Source organism: Ostrinia furnacalis, unplaced genomic scaffold (genome assembly GCF_004193835.3).
Source record: "Ostrinia furnacalis isolate ACB-3 unplaced genomic scaffold, ASM419383v2 OfSCF7348, whole genome shotgun sequence".
In the NCBI taxonomy this organism is placed as follows: domain Eukaryota; kingdom Metazoa; phylum Arthropoda; class Insecta; order Lepidoptera; family Crambidae; genus Ostrinia; species Ostrinia furnacalis.
In genome coordinates, this window is record NW_021137587.1 from 558,279 (window position 1) to 573,869 (window position 15,591).

The 15,591-nt window shown below is 35.2% G+C and overlaps 1 protein-coding gene across 2 annotated transcripts; it reads right to left on the reverse strand.

Moving 5' to 3' along the window:
- Positions 1-640: 640 nt before the first annotated feature.
- LOC114364093 (alpha-tocopherol transfer protein-like) lies at positions 641-14,866 on the reverse strand. Of its 2 annotated transcripts, none has more exons than XM_028320090.1 (8): positions 14,581-14,866; positions 3,882-4,032; positions 3,347-3,503; positions 2,709-2,838; positions 2,180-2,311; positions 1,590-1,700; positions 1,415-1,517; positions 641-988 (listed from the first exon to the last, which is right to left on the reverse strand). In XM_028320090.1, exons 1-8 carry the CDS (start codon positions 14,602-14,604, stop codon positions 837-839), a joined length of 960 nt encoding a protein of 319 aa, XP_028175891.1. In that variant the 5' UTR covers positions 14,605-14,866; the 3' UTR covers positions 641-836. The 2 variants fall into 2 exon arrangements, with proteins under 2 accessions (XP_028175891.1, XP_028175892.1); XM_028320091.1 differs by lacking the exon at positions 14,581-14,866 and adding an exon at positions 14,487-14,528.
- Positions 14,867-15,591: the final 725 nt, after the last annotated feature.

The following is a 15,591-nucleotide window of genomic DNA, read 5'->3' on the forward strand; positions in this document are numbered from 1 at the left end:
GTCCGTCTGTCCGTCTGTCCGTCTGTCCGTCTGTCCGTCTGTCCGTCTGTCCGTCTGTCACAGCCGATTTACTCGGAAACTATAANATATAATAAACGAAATCAACGAAATGCAAATTACACAACATTCAACTTAATCGATGACTTTCTCTAGAAAGGAAACAAATCTGGACACCGTTTGCTAGTGCTAGCGCCATCTAGCGGTGAGCGATACAGGCGAATACCACGGTGCCGGAGTAGTAATATGGTGTTACTCCAGATCTTCGATTTTCCTAGTTTTTATAGTTTTCCCTTTATGTGGCCATTAAACCCTAACTCTGTACCAAATTTCAGCTCTCTGAGTTTATGGGAAGTACTAGTTCTATTTTGATGATCATCAGTGAGTGAGTGTCGTAAATGCGAAACTTTGCTTTCGCTTAACTTCGTAAATGAATGACCTACAGACTTGAAATTTTGGATTTTAAGTATGTGATTATAGCTTACTAGATGACGAAAATTTCTGCGTTCTGGTCTTATCCAGAGGTTCTCAAATAGGGGCCTGAAAATGCGGCGAAATGGTTCCAGTAAAGGATGGTACGGCAGTGTTTGCTTCGCGCTCGACTTGGCGGGGGCACTGCCGTGCCCCCAGATGTTTAAATGAATAGAGTTTTACTCGTATTTAATCTATTTTTATACATATATTTATTTAATAGGACAACCAACAAGACACACTAAAACAATCTTTACAAAGTTTTTTTTTATGTTATCTAAGTGCTGCCTTAATATAGGTGACATAATATAATCATCAAAATTAAATTAATCAATACGACATCAGAGCACATATTTAATTGATAAAATTCAATCGAACTCAAGCTGTCTGAAGGAACCTTCGACCCCGAACATATTTTCAGCGGTTTTGGGCGACCCTGGCCGCAAGTGCTCATCTGTCCCATACTGCAGATCTTCGTCTAGCCAACTTCTATATTCTTGAATCTTCTTAATCCAGTAATCTGTAAAGATGAGAACAGTGTCAACTTACATCACATCGAATTACTTATACAAAATCAAAAATCAAGCACCCGTGGAAATATAAGAGTGTAATAACACACTACACATTTCACCCGCACTCTTGCTTTGTCGTGTGCCATATTCAGGTAGGGTAAAGTCCCCTTTTGTGGCCACTGTACCTTTGTTGGCCACAATTAATTTACTATCAAAAATATTGTAAATTAAAATTATTTCATAAATGGGTAAAACTGGAGTTTAACACTAAATTAATTATTATTTTGTAATTTCATAATGCTTCACATATTAAAAAGTGAAGTGGCCAAAACCGGTACTTCTGCCCTAAAATCCTATTCAATAGGACCCCAGAAAACACCTCAAAATAATATTTTATTTAGGTTTTCTTATTGTTATCCTCCAAAAACAAATACCTATAATTTCATCGACGGTTCCTCCATTGCCACCATATTCCACTGGCATTATTTCTTTGGGAACATAATCAAACAATTCTTCCTTATTTTTGTGAATGTAGATCTGTGGATAATAAGACGATTAGATAGAGTACGTTGAGGATATTTAATTGAAAAAACTTCATGTATGACATACTCTATTTTTGTGTTTTTCGCTTAAAATCTTCTTGCCCATATTAAAAACTGTCTCAAACCCCGGCGGAGTACACAAATAATGAGCACTTTTCACACGAAGAGGAGATGCGTCCTGTTAATAAAAAAAAAAGTTTTTTAAGTTTACAATTTATTTAGCCTTTTGCAAAGTTTGAGGAAAGCCGCCTATTGAAACAATGCAGGCCATATTCTTTTCTTTAAAAAAATAAATAATAAAATGTGTTAGGTAACATTCTTGGCAAGTTATTTTTATAAATAATTTACTCCTATTAATAAATTTACCTATACAAGTTTATATTTGCCTCCTGACCGACCACATTGAGAGAGGAGAGTACTCGCGCTATAATTATTAACTAATTGTGCCAATGTACTGTGGGCTTAGTGTGAGTTTATATGAAACATCCTCACTAGTGAGCGCCTAAAAAATGACACTAAATGTATGAGGGATTGTACAGCGCCCCTAGCGGAAACTTTCAAGAACTTAAATGTTCATATATTTTGATGTAAACTCACACTCAGCACTCTGTTATGCCTAAGTTAGACTGTGGGAGAGATATTGATAAAAAAATATACTTGTTCTAACACCACCATCTTCTTCATCTGCGTAGGCGTCATTTGCACGAAGTGGGCCAGCGTAGCTCCCTCCAAGTCCACCACGTTGATAGCTCCCGCCACCACAAAGGCGTCGTCTTCCAAGTAAAGAATCTGAGAAAGAAACACTGACCTCTATACACACTGGACAGGCTGTGTCGTGTCATACAAATGACAGCTAATTTTGTATGCCAATTAGAAGCGCCACTACGATTGTCCTGAGATCTAATTTTAACGTTCATTGTATGGATTAAATTTTAATGAGAAAGAAAATAACTAATTTTAGTTCCATGGATAATCGTATCTGCCAGTATGGCCAACAGCGCCAAAATGGCGAAACTCAAATAGGCACAAAAATATTATGACAGCAGCCAATCCAGTGTGTTTAGAGGTCAGTGGATAAAAATAATTAAGTAGAAATCAGCTTTTGCCCGCGGTTTCGCCCACGTGAAATTCAGTTTGTCACATATCATTGTGAATTATAGCCTACCTATTGTGGACAATCACTCACTTGCTTTATAACCAGTGACACTGATAGAAACTCATTGAGAGAGAACCTCTCCGGATCATATTGGCTGGCTCTGACCAACGTCACTCTTTGTCCAGCGGGTCCAACGGTTTTTGGCAGTATTAGAACAACCCTGGAATAAAAATATGTTCAATATTTAATTACGGCAGTTATTACACTGCTTAGACATTATGTCAATAGAGCGTTATAGTTATTACATACTTTTACACTTTCTGCCGAATATCTCTGAAGGTACACAACTACACTATACAGTATTTTGGTTAGCGTTACTGGTTTTAATAAATGAGGAGGTATAGGAATAGCAAATATAGAGTTAATATAATACCCCTCAATACATATTTTTATAAAGTAAGCTGGTAAAAAATATGGAGCGCTCTACCTTTGCAAGGAACTTTTATAAGGTGGTCATAATAAAAATGATCCCTTTCTTTTAGTATGGGGACTTTCAGTTTTCTTCTTTCAATAAGTTTTCTCTGCGATAAATCATTTAGTTACGAGGAAATTACGTTTCTACATGATACCTATCTTGGTGCGTTCTGTGTGGTTCTATGCAAATAATGTAACTGTTAGTACAAACATTTTCAAGACGTTAACTACATAATGTATATGTTAATACATACCCTGCTTTTATAAGCTCTATGAACTTTTGGTCCGTGTGCTTGGGCAAGTAAAATTCGGGAGCAGTACTTCTTAATGAATAATACAGATCAATTTTTTCCTTCGCCCTTTCTATACTATGTTTACAGCCTCTAAGAAAGGCAATGAGCCACTGGTCGTCTGAAAAAATAAATATTCGCCGTAAACAAGAAAAATAATCATGAAAATGTTTCCAAAAATCTCTATCTAATTGAACAGAAAGAACTTAATTTAGCATTGAAATAATCTCCCCGATTGACTTTCAGAACATAACACGAAACAAGTATAATATAAACCAAATAACAGCTTGCAGCGAGGTTCAGGTGAAACACAGCTCCCAAGGTGTCCCAACACTCAACTTCAAGCTGGCGCTGGGCGAATTGAACTCAGTTTACTAATAAATGAATTCTAAAATACTAAAAATCTAACTAACTTATTTTAGACCTTTAATGTAGAATATGTCTTGAAATTAGCGGTTCAAGCTACCTACCCAATGCTAAATCTAGTAACTCTACATACCTGTTCTAGCCCGCAGATACGGCTGCTTATCAATCCAGTCCTTCAAGTGGTCGATGCCGTCCTGCAATCGCTTCGGGTCCTCAGTCAGCTCTGACTTGGCCTTTTTTGCCAAGTCAGGGGGCAGGGGTCGTACAGGCATGTTTTCTATCAACTAACAACACAATATTTTGTCACGCAAACGGTTTAGTAATTTTATTTGGTTATACAGTATGATGCTTTAGGAATTGAGTGAATCGGGGTTCCAATTCTGTACCCCCAGTGAAAACGGAGTTAAGTCGAAAATGGTGATTTTTGGGAAATCGCATTTGAAGTTAAAAAAAATCCTGCTTCGTCGCTATTAGAGATAACTTGGTGAAATATTTTTTAGGTGAAAGGTAATGCAAGACATAATTAGGTAGTGTGCCAGTTTGGGAAATATAGCATGTAGTTTTTACGTAATTAAATAAAAACCCAGTTATATCGCCATGCACGGCAACTTTACATTCGTGTAAAGTGATGTAATGGGACATAAATCATTTTACACCACACTGAATTGACCACCCGCTAACAAGTGTAAAGTGATACATTTTACGCCATTTCTGTTGATATTTTTTTGTTTCTTTAATTTTAGAAAAAGTTGTAAAACTAACATTAGTAATTACACTATGAGGAATCATTATTTCAGGTTATTTAGGGTAAATAGTCCAAAAATTTCTACTTATATCAATATACACCAATTTTGTGATGAGAAAAAAAATGTGTAAACTGATCTAACTAACATAATAGCGATCTAAGTATCCTAATAATTATGTGTAAAGTGATATAAGTGGCGATTGTAAAGGAATAAGGCTAGAATTTTAGAGTGGATTCTAATTATTTACTCCTTAAATGTTTATTATGATCTGAAACTACTATTTTATTAATTATTACACCATATACCANGGAGCCTTGGTACCGCTTCCACATTGCATTACAATAATTGTTTTTATTGATATGACTAAAGAAGCGTGTTCTTGTATGAGTTATTAAATTATCTAAAATCGTAGAAGAAAAACCGAAAAAACCGAAAAACCCGGATTTATAACTGACAAAAACCGAGTTCCAAATTGTGTCGGTTATCCGGTTTTTTCGGTTATCCGGTTTGCATGCCCTATCCGCTACAGGTAGAGACAATTTTAATTTTAACTAAAATGCTTATTTTACTTCGAAATCTTTTGTTTTTATTTGAAATCTAACTTGTCTTTATCAAAATTACAAATCTAAAGCCATTTTCAGTTTCGTTGTTAACGAAGCGTTGAATGGCGCGCCCGGAGAGACTTAGTTTAAACTAGAGATGAAACGGATAGTGGTTTGGCCGGATACCGGATATCCGGCGGCCGGATAGTTGGCCCATTGTCTGTCGTGACGAGTTGAGCGCCGCACAGGTGCTTCGAACGCGATCAGTGGTATTAGTAGACTAGACTAGTCACAGTTTTCGTAAATCAAATCCGTCCGAATAGAATGTCAGATTTTGCCACTTGTCTAGGGGGTAAATTAATCGGGTGATTTCAGTTGCCATCATGAGTGTATGGTTAAATAGGGAAAATTTAATTATTTACTACTCAGTGAAAAAAAGATCGCCCATTTTAATTGGCTATATTTCGACATTTAGTATTAAAAATTGTCATTAGAGTGAATAACCCAGAAAAAAAATTAGTTTTTTGAAAGGAAATTGTCGTAGTTTTTTAATATCCGGCCGGATAGTGAGTTACTATCCGGTATCCGGCCGGATAGTAAATTTAGGCCAGATATCTGGCCTACCGGATAGTTACCAGATATCCGTTCCATTATTTATTGTATCGCCTGTTATTTAGCATTATTACTGTTTTTATTTTATCAGGATATACCATTTAGTTTAAGTTATTACGTTTTCTTTACAATAAGTAATTGGAAGAAAAAAAAATGTATAAAAAATAAATCTCAAAAATTTTTTGACCTCTTTTTTGTCAATAAAAAATGGGTCTATCTTCATATGTACACTTTAACGTGACTCACACTGTATAGTGTGTTTCTGTTTGAACTTTCAATACAGATACAAGTAATATTAATTATTGTAGATACTTTAATGGACATATTATTAGGTATTAATAGTGTTTCCATTTTATTGTACATTATTATTAACTTTATTATTCTACAGCTCTAAAATGAATTAGTGTTTAATCAAATTTCTTTGAAATAATATAGGTACAGTCAAGTTCATAAATATATTGGCAGTGTCAATGTTTCAAAATATTGTTAGCGTTTTATCAATCACACATTTCAATACAAACTCAAACATAAATAAAATGTAATCATATACTGTTCATTAACATGTTGCAGTAGTGTAGTATTGAATTAACTACTGCACAATAATATTTTGAAACACTGGGCACTGCCAATATATTTATGAACTCGACTGTACTAGACTATCTGTGTTACGTTATACTTTTCATTTTTCAAATAGTAATAAATTTAGTAATATACAACTATCTAGACTAAAAATCTGTATTTTGCTTTTTTCTTTTTAATGCACAATAAGAGACAGCCTAAATCACAAATAAGCGAATTAATTTTAGTGTTTCTCTTTCCACTAGCTAAGAAAAGATGGGCTGTAAACTATATTATGGAAACTAAGCGTTAATTACGCTAAAACTATATATACTAACTAATTTTGTACAAATAAATATTAAAATCCCATATTATTTGTGCTGTGATGTAGTAGTTTAAACTCCAACAAAATGTAGTGGTTTAGCTGCAAATCTTTAAATACATAAAACATAATACTAATTACTCTAGCATTCATATAGCAAATTGCAGAAAACTACTTTGTAGTGTATTACAGTGTTTAAATATAAAATTGAAGCAAAAAGTTCAATACTTACAAGATCTATAGGAAGACATATTTTGTTTGCTATAAACAAGAATATTTGACTGCCATCATAGTAATCGTAGTAATTCGTCGACATTCTGAACGTTGATCGACGCAACGTTTAAGACTTTTCTTTGACCACTCCTCGCCTGTTTATTGTTATAACTACTTTCTCTCGTTTATCTGAAACAATGAAAACGAGATTCACAAAACATTGAATCACAAAAGTTCATACTAATATTAAAAAACGCATACACACAATCTAAGTGCTGATATGAACTCAGAAGGTTATTGCACAAAAGAATCCTAAAATTAAATTAGTAAATTTTTCTCAGTTTGTCAACAACACCATCATCAACGAAAAAAGTACACACACTGACAACTGACATTAGAGTGACACACACATCACAGATTAGAGAGTATGTCACAAAGTATGTCACACACATTTGACAGCTATGGGCACGAACACGATGCCGCGATGCAGTCTGGTGCTGCTCGTGCTGCTTTTACACTGCGCGGAAATTAGCCAAGTCAAGTCAATATATATGTGAACACACACCGAACAGTGGGGTAGGGATGAAAAATGAATGATTTTCTTCCCAACCCCACTGTTCGGTGTATGTTCACTCACATTAACTTGACTTGGCTAATTTCCGCGCAGTGTAAAAGCAGCATGGCTCTATAGACTAACAAATATTATAACATCAATGATGGCATGATGCTTTACAAAGCTACAGAAAAAGGCCGGGAAAAAGCGCGGGAAACGTCGGTTTCGGTGGACGTCATTTTTTTGGAGAAATAATTTTTTCATTATTTTGCTATTTATAGGATCAGTTAAGTAGTGCAGTGTAGTTTGTTAACTTAATTTTTATTTATATATCATTTAAGTGTATCATATCTCATCACATATTGGGTAAGTTTTAACTTTTTAACTTTCCATCTCGTCCAATGGACGACGATCCTCATGACCCGGGTGGGACAGCCCCCCCGGTTTCTAATTACATTACTATTTCACGTAATAGTTCATGTCTGGACACTGAAGGATCGGTAACCGATAATAATAACAGTGAGTCAAATGTTTCGCATGCAAAACGCAAACGAACTTTAGCTAGAAAAGTTTGCAAACATTGTAACAAAAAAAGGAGGAGTCGTCATAATAAGTCTAATGTGTTCGATTCAACAAACGTCTTTGAATGTCAGTGTGTTCCTAGTAGCAGTACTAGTGAATTACAGGATGCGCCCATAGTTTCTTCATTAGATCCATCCCCATCCACTGCGAATTTGTCGGCCAATGAAAACGCATCCAATTCTCCAAGTGCCCCGGTTGCTAGACCTTCTTATGTAGCTTCAGATTTGGCACCATATGTTGTTCACATTCAAAGAGTACCATCTGACCCCAATGAAAATTGCACCATCCATCCTATTTCATTTGGATTTTTCTTAAAAAAGAATGGCATTAGAAACATCATTGATGGTAGTTTGAAAAGAATCGGACGGAACCGAATATCAATATCTTTTTCCAAATTTGAAGATGCTAATTCATTTCTAGACAACGGGAGCTTAAAGTTTAATAAATATAAAGCGTTCATTCCCTCTTTTAATGTGACACGTATGGGTGTGGTGAGAGGTGTGCCAACAGACTGGACTGAAGAGGAAATTGTAAACAATATTTCAGTACCAATAGGTTGTGGGAAAATTTTAAAAGCTCGGCGACTTAAAAGGAAAAACATAGTTAATGGAGAGGCTCAGTTTGTTCCTATAGAAACGGTGGTGTTAACTTTTGACGGTCAAGTCCTCCCTAAGAGAGTGTTTTTATGTTTTAACTCCCTACCCGTTGACCTGTATATCTACCCGACTATTCAATGTTTTAATTGCTGTCGATATGGGCACGTAAAAAGCCAATGCCGCTCAACTCCCAGGTGTTTCAAGTGCGGTCTAGGCCACTCAGGTCATTCATGCTCAGTGGAGGAAGATGATATAAGGTGTTGTTTGTGTTCAGGGCTTCATATGGCCACTAGCAAGATATGTCCTGAATATAATAGGCAAAAGAACATAAAAGAAACTATGGCTAAGGACTGCATTACATATGCTGAGGCACTTAAATTACACCCTCCCTGTTCTAAATCCTATGCAGATGTTTTAGCATCTCCCACCCCTCAGACTCTTTACAATCTTGATTCATCAAATTACTCTAATAAGACTTCATACAAAAAAACTGTTTTCTTAAAGCCAAGATCTCCTCCTAGGTTCTCTAAAGGGTATGACAAATCTGCTCATGATGAAATTACTAAAGGATATAACTCTCCAATATTTCCAAGTAAAAGTATTTTAATTAATAGTGATGAGAAAAACTCAAACTCTTTAAGTAATTTATCATTAAAAGAATTAATTGTAGCTCTGATCAATTCTCTGCAAACTAATTTGTCATCCCTACCGTCCAACGTTGCCCCAATCAAAGATAGAATATTAGAAAAAGTTTCACATACTGAAGAAAGCATCAGCAATTCAGTGGAATTGCCGCAGCATTTTAACTAAAAAAAGTGACCTTTTACATTTAATAAATAAAGAAGATCCTTTTATTATTGCTCTACAGGAAACATGGCTTAAGCCTGTTTCCATTTTCAAAGTACCTAAGTTTTCCTGTGTTAGAGAAGACCGTAGTGATGGGTATGGAGGTGTGGCTATTCTCATTAGTCACTCTACCCCATTTTCCCATGTCCCAATTCCTCAGCACAGTAGTGATTTTTCTATTATTGCAGTTTCAGTAAACCATACAACTTTTGTCTCAGTTTATATCCCGCATCCCTCTTCTCAGATTTATGATGAAATAGATAACATTATTAGCAACCTTCCTTATCCTATTATTATTATGGGTGATTTTAACGCTCAACATGAAGCTTGGGGAAGTAGTAGTTCTAATTATTACGGTAATAGGATTTTAGAAATTTTAGATAACAATCAATTATGTATCTTAAACTCTGGTGTTGCAACTCGCAGGACTGCGCCTCATGAGGGAGTGAGCGCTCCTGACTTATCTCTTTGTTCTACTAATTTAGCTTCGTCATTATCATGGTCAACATTAACTTCATCGTATGGCAGCGACCATTTCCCAGTTGTCATTGAATTTCCAGATATTAATAGGAATGTAAATAATCGCGATCCTCGAATGAAATACAGACTTGACCGAGCTGATTGGAGCCTATTTAAGGACAAGGTAGAACAGGGTCTTTCATCTCTACCGGTTGTTAGTGAAAACAATCAATCAGCATGTGCTGATGCTTTAGCCTCTTTATTAATCGAATCTGCTAATCAGGTATTTCCTATTAAAAACGGTCGGCATACTAATAAAATCCCCTCACCACCTTGGTGGGATAGCGAATGCTCAGATGCTGTTAGGAGAAGAAAGGAAGCGGAAAGGAATTACTGCGCTTTTTCAACAGAAGCTAATTTTAATTTATTAGTTGAAATAATGTCAAACACCAAAAAATTATTAAAACGTAAGAAGTGGGAAGGTTGGAAAAACTTTTGCTTATCTATCTCGCCAGATGTTTCCCCTTCCTTTGTTTGGACTAACATAAGAAAATTTAGATCTGCCTTTAAAGAATCTCAGCCGCCGTCTCTTAATGATACTTTAATCGAAGAATTTTTAGATAAACTTGCTCCTCCTTCTGTTGCTGAGAATCTTTTTATCCCCAATGATGCCTTATTATTTACTAATATTGAACATTCAGTTCTTAGCGATCCTTTTTCACTTTCTGAGCTTAAAGGAATTTTAACTTATGTTAAAGACTCCGCGCCGGGTGGCGATGGGATCCCCTACTCATTTCTCTGTAACCTTAGTAATTCTAGCTTATTATATTATCTAACTCTTGTAAATTCTATTTTTAATTCTGGTTGCGTTCCACCGTCATGGAAATCTCAGGAAGTAATTCCAATTTTGAAACCCCAAAAGCCTCGAGAAGACCCCAATTCTTACAGACCAATTGCACTCTCATCCATTCTTATGAAAGTAGCTGAGCACTTAATTAAAAATCGGTTGGAATGGTTTATGGAAAGTAAAGGCCTGCTTAGTAAGAGTCAATACGGTTTCAGAAAAGGGAAGAGTTGCGCAGATAGTATAGGCATTTTTTGTACTGATATTAGATTGGCATTTTCATGTGGCACTTCAGTTCTTTCGGCTTTTCTTGATATAACAGCAGCATATGATAATGTGTTGTTAACTGTTCTCAAAAGTAAACTTTTACAACTACAAGTTCCCGGTTTGCTCGTAAATTTCATCCTAAATATCTTATCTATGCGCACTATAAATGTTATTCATGACAACAAAATCGCATCCAGGTTATTAAGCAAGGGCCTTCCTCAAGGATCCGTCTTGAGTCCTTTGTTATTTAACATCTATAGCTATGATTTAGAAGCTTCTATGAATAACAGTGCTCATATTTTACAATATGCTGATGATCTGCTCCTATATGTTAGTGGAAATAATATACAGTTAATGTGTGAGTCTCTTACATATTCTCTCACCCTGTTAAAATCATGGTTAGATCAAAATGGCCTTAGCCTTTCTCCTTCTAAAAGCTCAATAGTTCTGTTTTCTAGAATCCGTTTTCCACCCCCAATTAGTGTTTATTTTGATAATCAACCAATCCCGGTTAAAAATGAAGCCAAATTTCTAGGAATCATTTTAGATTCCAAAATGACAGGTCTTCCACATTTCTATTACATCAGTTCTAAATGTGAGCGACTATTAAATATCCTCAGATGTCTAACTGGTGTCTGGTGGGGCGCTCATCCGTTTTGTTTAAAGCTCTTATATAATGCCCTTATCAGGAGTATACTCGATTACGGAACTTTCTTTCTTGAACCCTGCAGTATGGTTGGACTTCGTAAATTGGATTTAATCCAAAGTAAAGGTCTTCGGTTAGTAACTGGTGCCATGAAGTCGAGCCCTATCATTGCTCTTCAAGTCGAGTGTGTCGATCCACCTCTTAAGCTACGTCGTCAATACTTAAGTGATAGATTTTTATTCCGAGCATTACAGTTTTCGAATCATCCTCTCCATTCAAAACTTCAAAATCTTTTAGAATATGTAGAATCTTCTTCATACTGGTATCACAAATCTCCTCCGTGTCTAGTAATCAGTTATCGTAAATACATATCTCTGCAAGCTCCTACCCATAGTTCCTCTTATCTGCCAATTTTTAGTAGTAAATATGAAGAGTTAATGTTCTCTCCAGAGATTTATTTTGATTTAGGTGTTTACAAAGATGATCGAAATGCCCTCACAAACTTTAATTTTATGATTGACAGAGATTGGTCTAACTGGCATCATATGTATTGTGATGCATCTAAGCATTCTAATAGCCAAGTAGGCGTTGGAGTCTATCATGAACAATTAAAAATAGTTCAAAAAATCAAATTCCCCCCAGAAACATCTGTATTTACAGCTGAATGTTTCGGCCTTTTCAAATCTCTTGAATACATCTTAATTATGAAATTGCAACAAACTATTATCTTCACTGATTCAAAAAGTGCTCTTCAAGCTCTTGTTAAATTCCCTTTTAAGTCAAATACTTTCTATCCTGTAATCATGGATTGTAGACGGCTACTATTCAATTGCTTCTTAAAAGATTTAAAAGTCGTATTTGGTTGGATTCCTGGTCACAGTAATATTCCTGGGAATGAAAAGGCAGATCGCTTAGCTAATGATGCAATTTCTTGTGGTGACATGTTTCCTTATAAAAATTACAGTCATGACTTACTTTCACTTCCCAAACTCTCTCTTATGGAATCCTGGGAAAGTCAATGGACTGACAGCAGTCAAACTAAAGCAAAACACTATAGGAATATTCAACCACATGTTCCTCTCAAACCGTGGTTTTTCAAACTGAAGCTGGATAAGGCAGGGACTAGTAGCCTCATTCGTATGCGACTGGGTCATGTTTGCCTTCCCTTCCATTTGGCTAGATTAAAGATTGTAAACAGCGACAAATGCGACTGTGGAGACGGAAGTGAAGTGGGTGACATAAACCATTGTTTATTTTCCTGTCCTAAATATGACCGCTCCTCTTTTATATCTTCCTTACTTTCCCTCCGTGTCCCTTTTCCTTCTTGCATTAATTCTCTTTTATACACGAACGACCTAACTATATATAAATGTATCTCTATTTATTTATCTAATAATAATATAAAGATTTAGTTTTTATACATTTGATTGTTTATTGCTGAAGTAATATTTACATTTCAATTACCTATTTTCCTATAACTACTGCCTGTTCCTACCTATACTGATCCTAGCCCTAAATTCCGAAATTCCGTTTTTTACTGATCCGTTTCCCTACCTTGACATTGGCAAATGCGCAAGCCGCGCGAGCCATTAAAAAAAAAAAAAAAAAAAAACAGTTGTGAAAAACGAAGTGAAACTTGAGGTATTATGCAAAAAAACCTTGGTTTCCAGTAAAAATCGTTATAGTCTATCCAATATAGCTTGATTAGAATGACAGCTGTCATCAAAAGTAACGACATAACTTTGTAGTAGCGATCAATGAGAGCTAAATATTGGCGGACAAGAAATAATTCACGTCTGACCTACAAACAATATTTTCGACGACAGTGCTTCCAATAAAAATGATAATTTCGTGTAAATGCAGCGTTAAATTACACCAATAAGTAGTAATTCGAAATTATAAAAATCAAGCTAGAGTATTAACGACGTCTCTACAAGGTTATCTCTATTGATATTAGAACTTCTTGTAACAAAATATGTATTGTTTATGGTAGCATGTGAAAGAAATAAAACACAGTCGTTGCAAAAATCTACGTTTGTTTCAATAGGTTATGGGCCTAGACAATTTTATCAGATTTATTTTAGTACAAAATAGATAAATTGTGTTACGTTATTTTTGCGGAAACAGAATGGCTACGAACTATATTGCAAATGTGCCAAAATTGAAAGGCAGGGAGAATTACGACGAGTGGTGTTTTGCGGCAGAAAACCTACTGGTTTTAGAAGGCATGGTTATGTATATAAAGCCAACGGATGACTTTGAACTAAAACCGATAGACGACGCAAAAACGAAGGCAAAGCTAATATTGACGATTGACCCAGCATTGTACGTGCACATAAAGAACACTAAGAGCTCGGCAGAATTATGGAATACACTGAAGACCATGTTCGATGACTCTGGTTTCTCAAGGAAAATAACCCTACTTCGACATTTGATATCTATACGACTCGAAAATTGCGACTCAATGGCTACCTACATAACGCAAATAGTCGAAACGGCTCAACGGTTAAATGGCACGGGTTTTACAATTACTGATGAATGGGTTGGGTCATTATTATTGGCAGGATTGTCTGAACGTTATACTCCAATGATCATGGCAATTGAACATTCGGGGATTTCGATAACTGCAGATGTCATCAAAACAAAATTGCTCGACATGGAAGTTGCAAGTGACTTTGAAGGCAGTACTAGTGGAACAGCATTTGCAGCGAAAAACANTTTCAGAGATTCACATTATGTTATAAAGTCAATTTTGATCTAAGTCGAGTTAGATCCCTTTTCACTGGGGGTACAGAATTATCGTAATTAAGAAGCAGTCTCTGATTTCATCGTAACGCGAAATGATCACGTAGAATTCAATGTAATGGATCACTAAGCAGAAGATTAATAGCGTTATAGCTAAGTATAATCGGTTAATAATTCGGTAATTTGTCAAAAAAGTAATTTATTTACTTAGATAAATACTGGATCATTCAACGTCTTTTTAGATGAGCACAGCACAATATACATATGGTTTTAAATGTTTACAGATATGAAATTCCCTTACCTTTCTATTGCCAACACACGACATGGAAACAGTAGTTGCAGCGGGGCTCTGAGCTCGTTGCACGCGTTGCACCAACCAACTTGGCTAAGAACGGAATCGCTCACTCGAAACGCGTTGCCGACATTGCGGTATTAAGGACTAGGTGCATACCGTCTTACCTCATCCATGTCCATTGCTGAATCTCATTGATAGTTATCCTTTATAACAATATAAACACAGCTATAGCACTATTTTATCTTAAACTTTAGAAAGGGTAATTCTTTATAGACATTGTAAAAACAACGAATTAAACCAGACACCAGTAACTTTAACATTACGTATGTTACCAGTGAACTCGGGATCTTGCTATACAGTGTGAGTCACGTTAAAGTGTACATATGAAAATAGATGAAACTAGACCTATTTTTATCGACAAAAAAGAGGTCAAAATTTTTTTGAAATTTTTTTTTAATTTTTTATAGAACTTTTTTTCTTCCAATTACTTATTGTAAAGAAAACGTAATAACTTTTAAACTAAGCGGTATATCCTCATGAAATAAAAACAGTAATAATGCTAAATAACAGGCAATACTAAAAAAATACATAAAATACATAAAAAAGGCCAACAAATAATAAAAAATGATACTTTTTGAAAAAAATCTGCTTTTAAATTCGTGTTTTTTTTGGTTATTTGATAAATTTCTCCAAAAAATGCCCCTATAACCGGTGGTTTTTATTACTTTGTATTATTCTCTATCGTANTTATGTATCTTTAGTATCGCCTGTTATTTAGCATTATTACAGTTTTTATTTTATCAGGATATACCGCTTAGTTTAAAAGTTATTACGTTTTCTTTACAATAAGTAATTGGAAGAAAAAAAAATCTATAAAAAATTAAAAAAAAATCTCAAAAAAAATTTGACCTCTTTTTTGTCGATAAAAATAGGTCTAGTTTCATCTATTTTCATATGTACACTTTAACGTGACTCACACTGTATAAGTAGCTTGACCATTATATTTAAAGCAGTCCA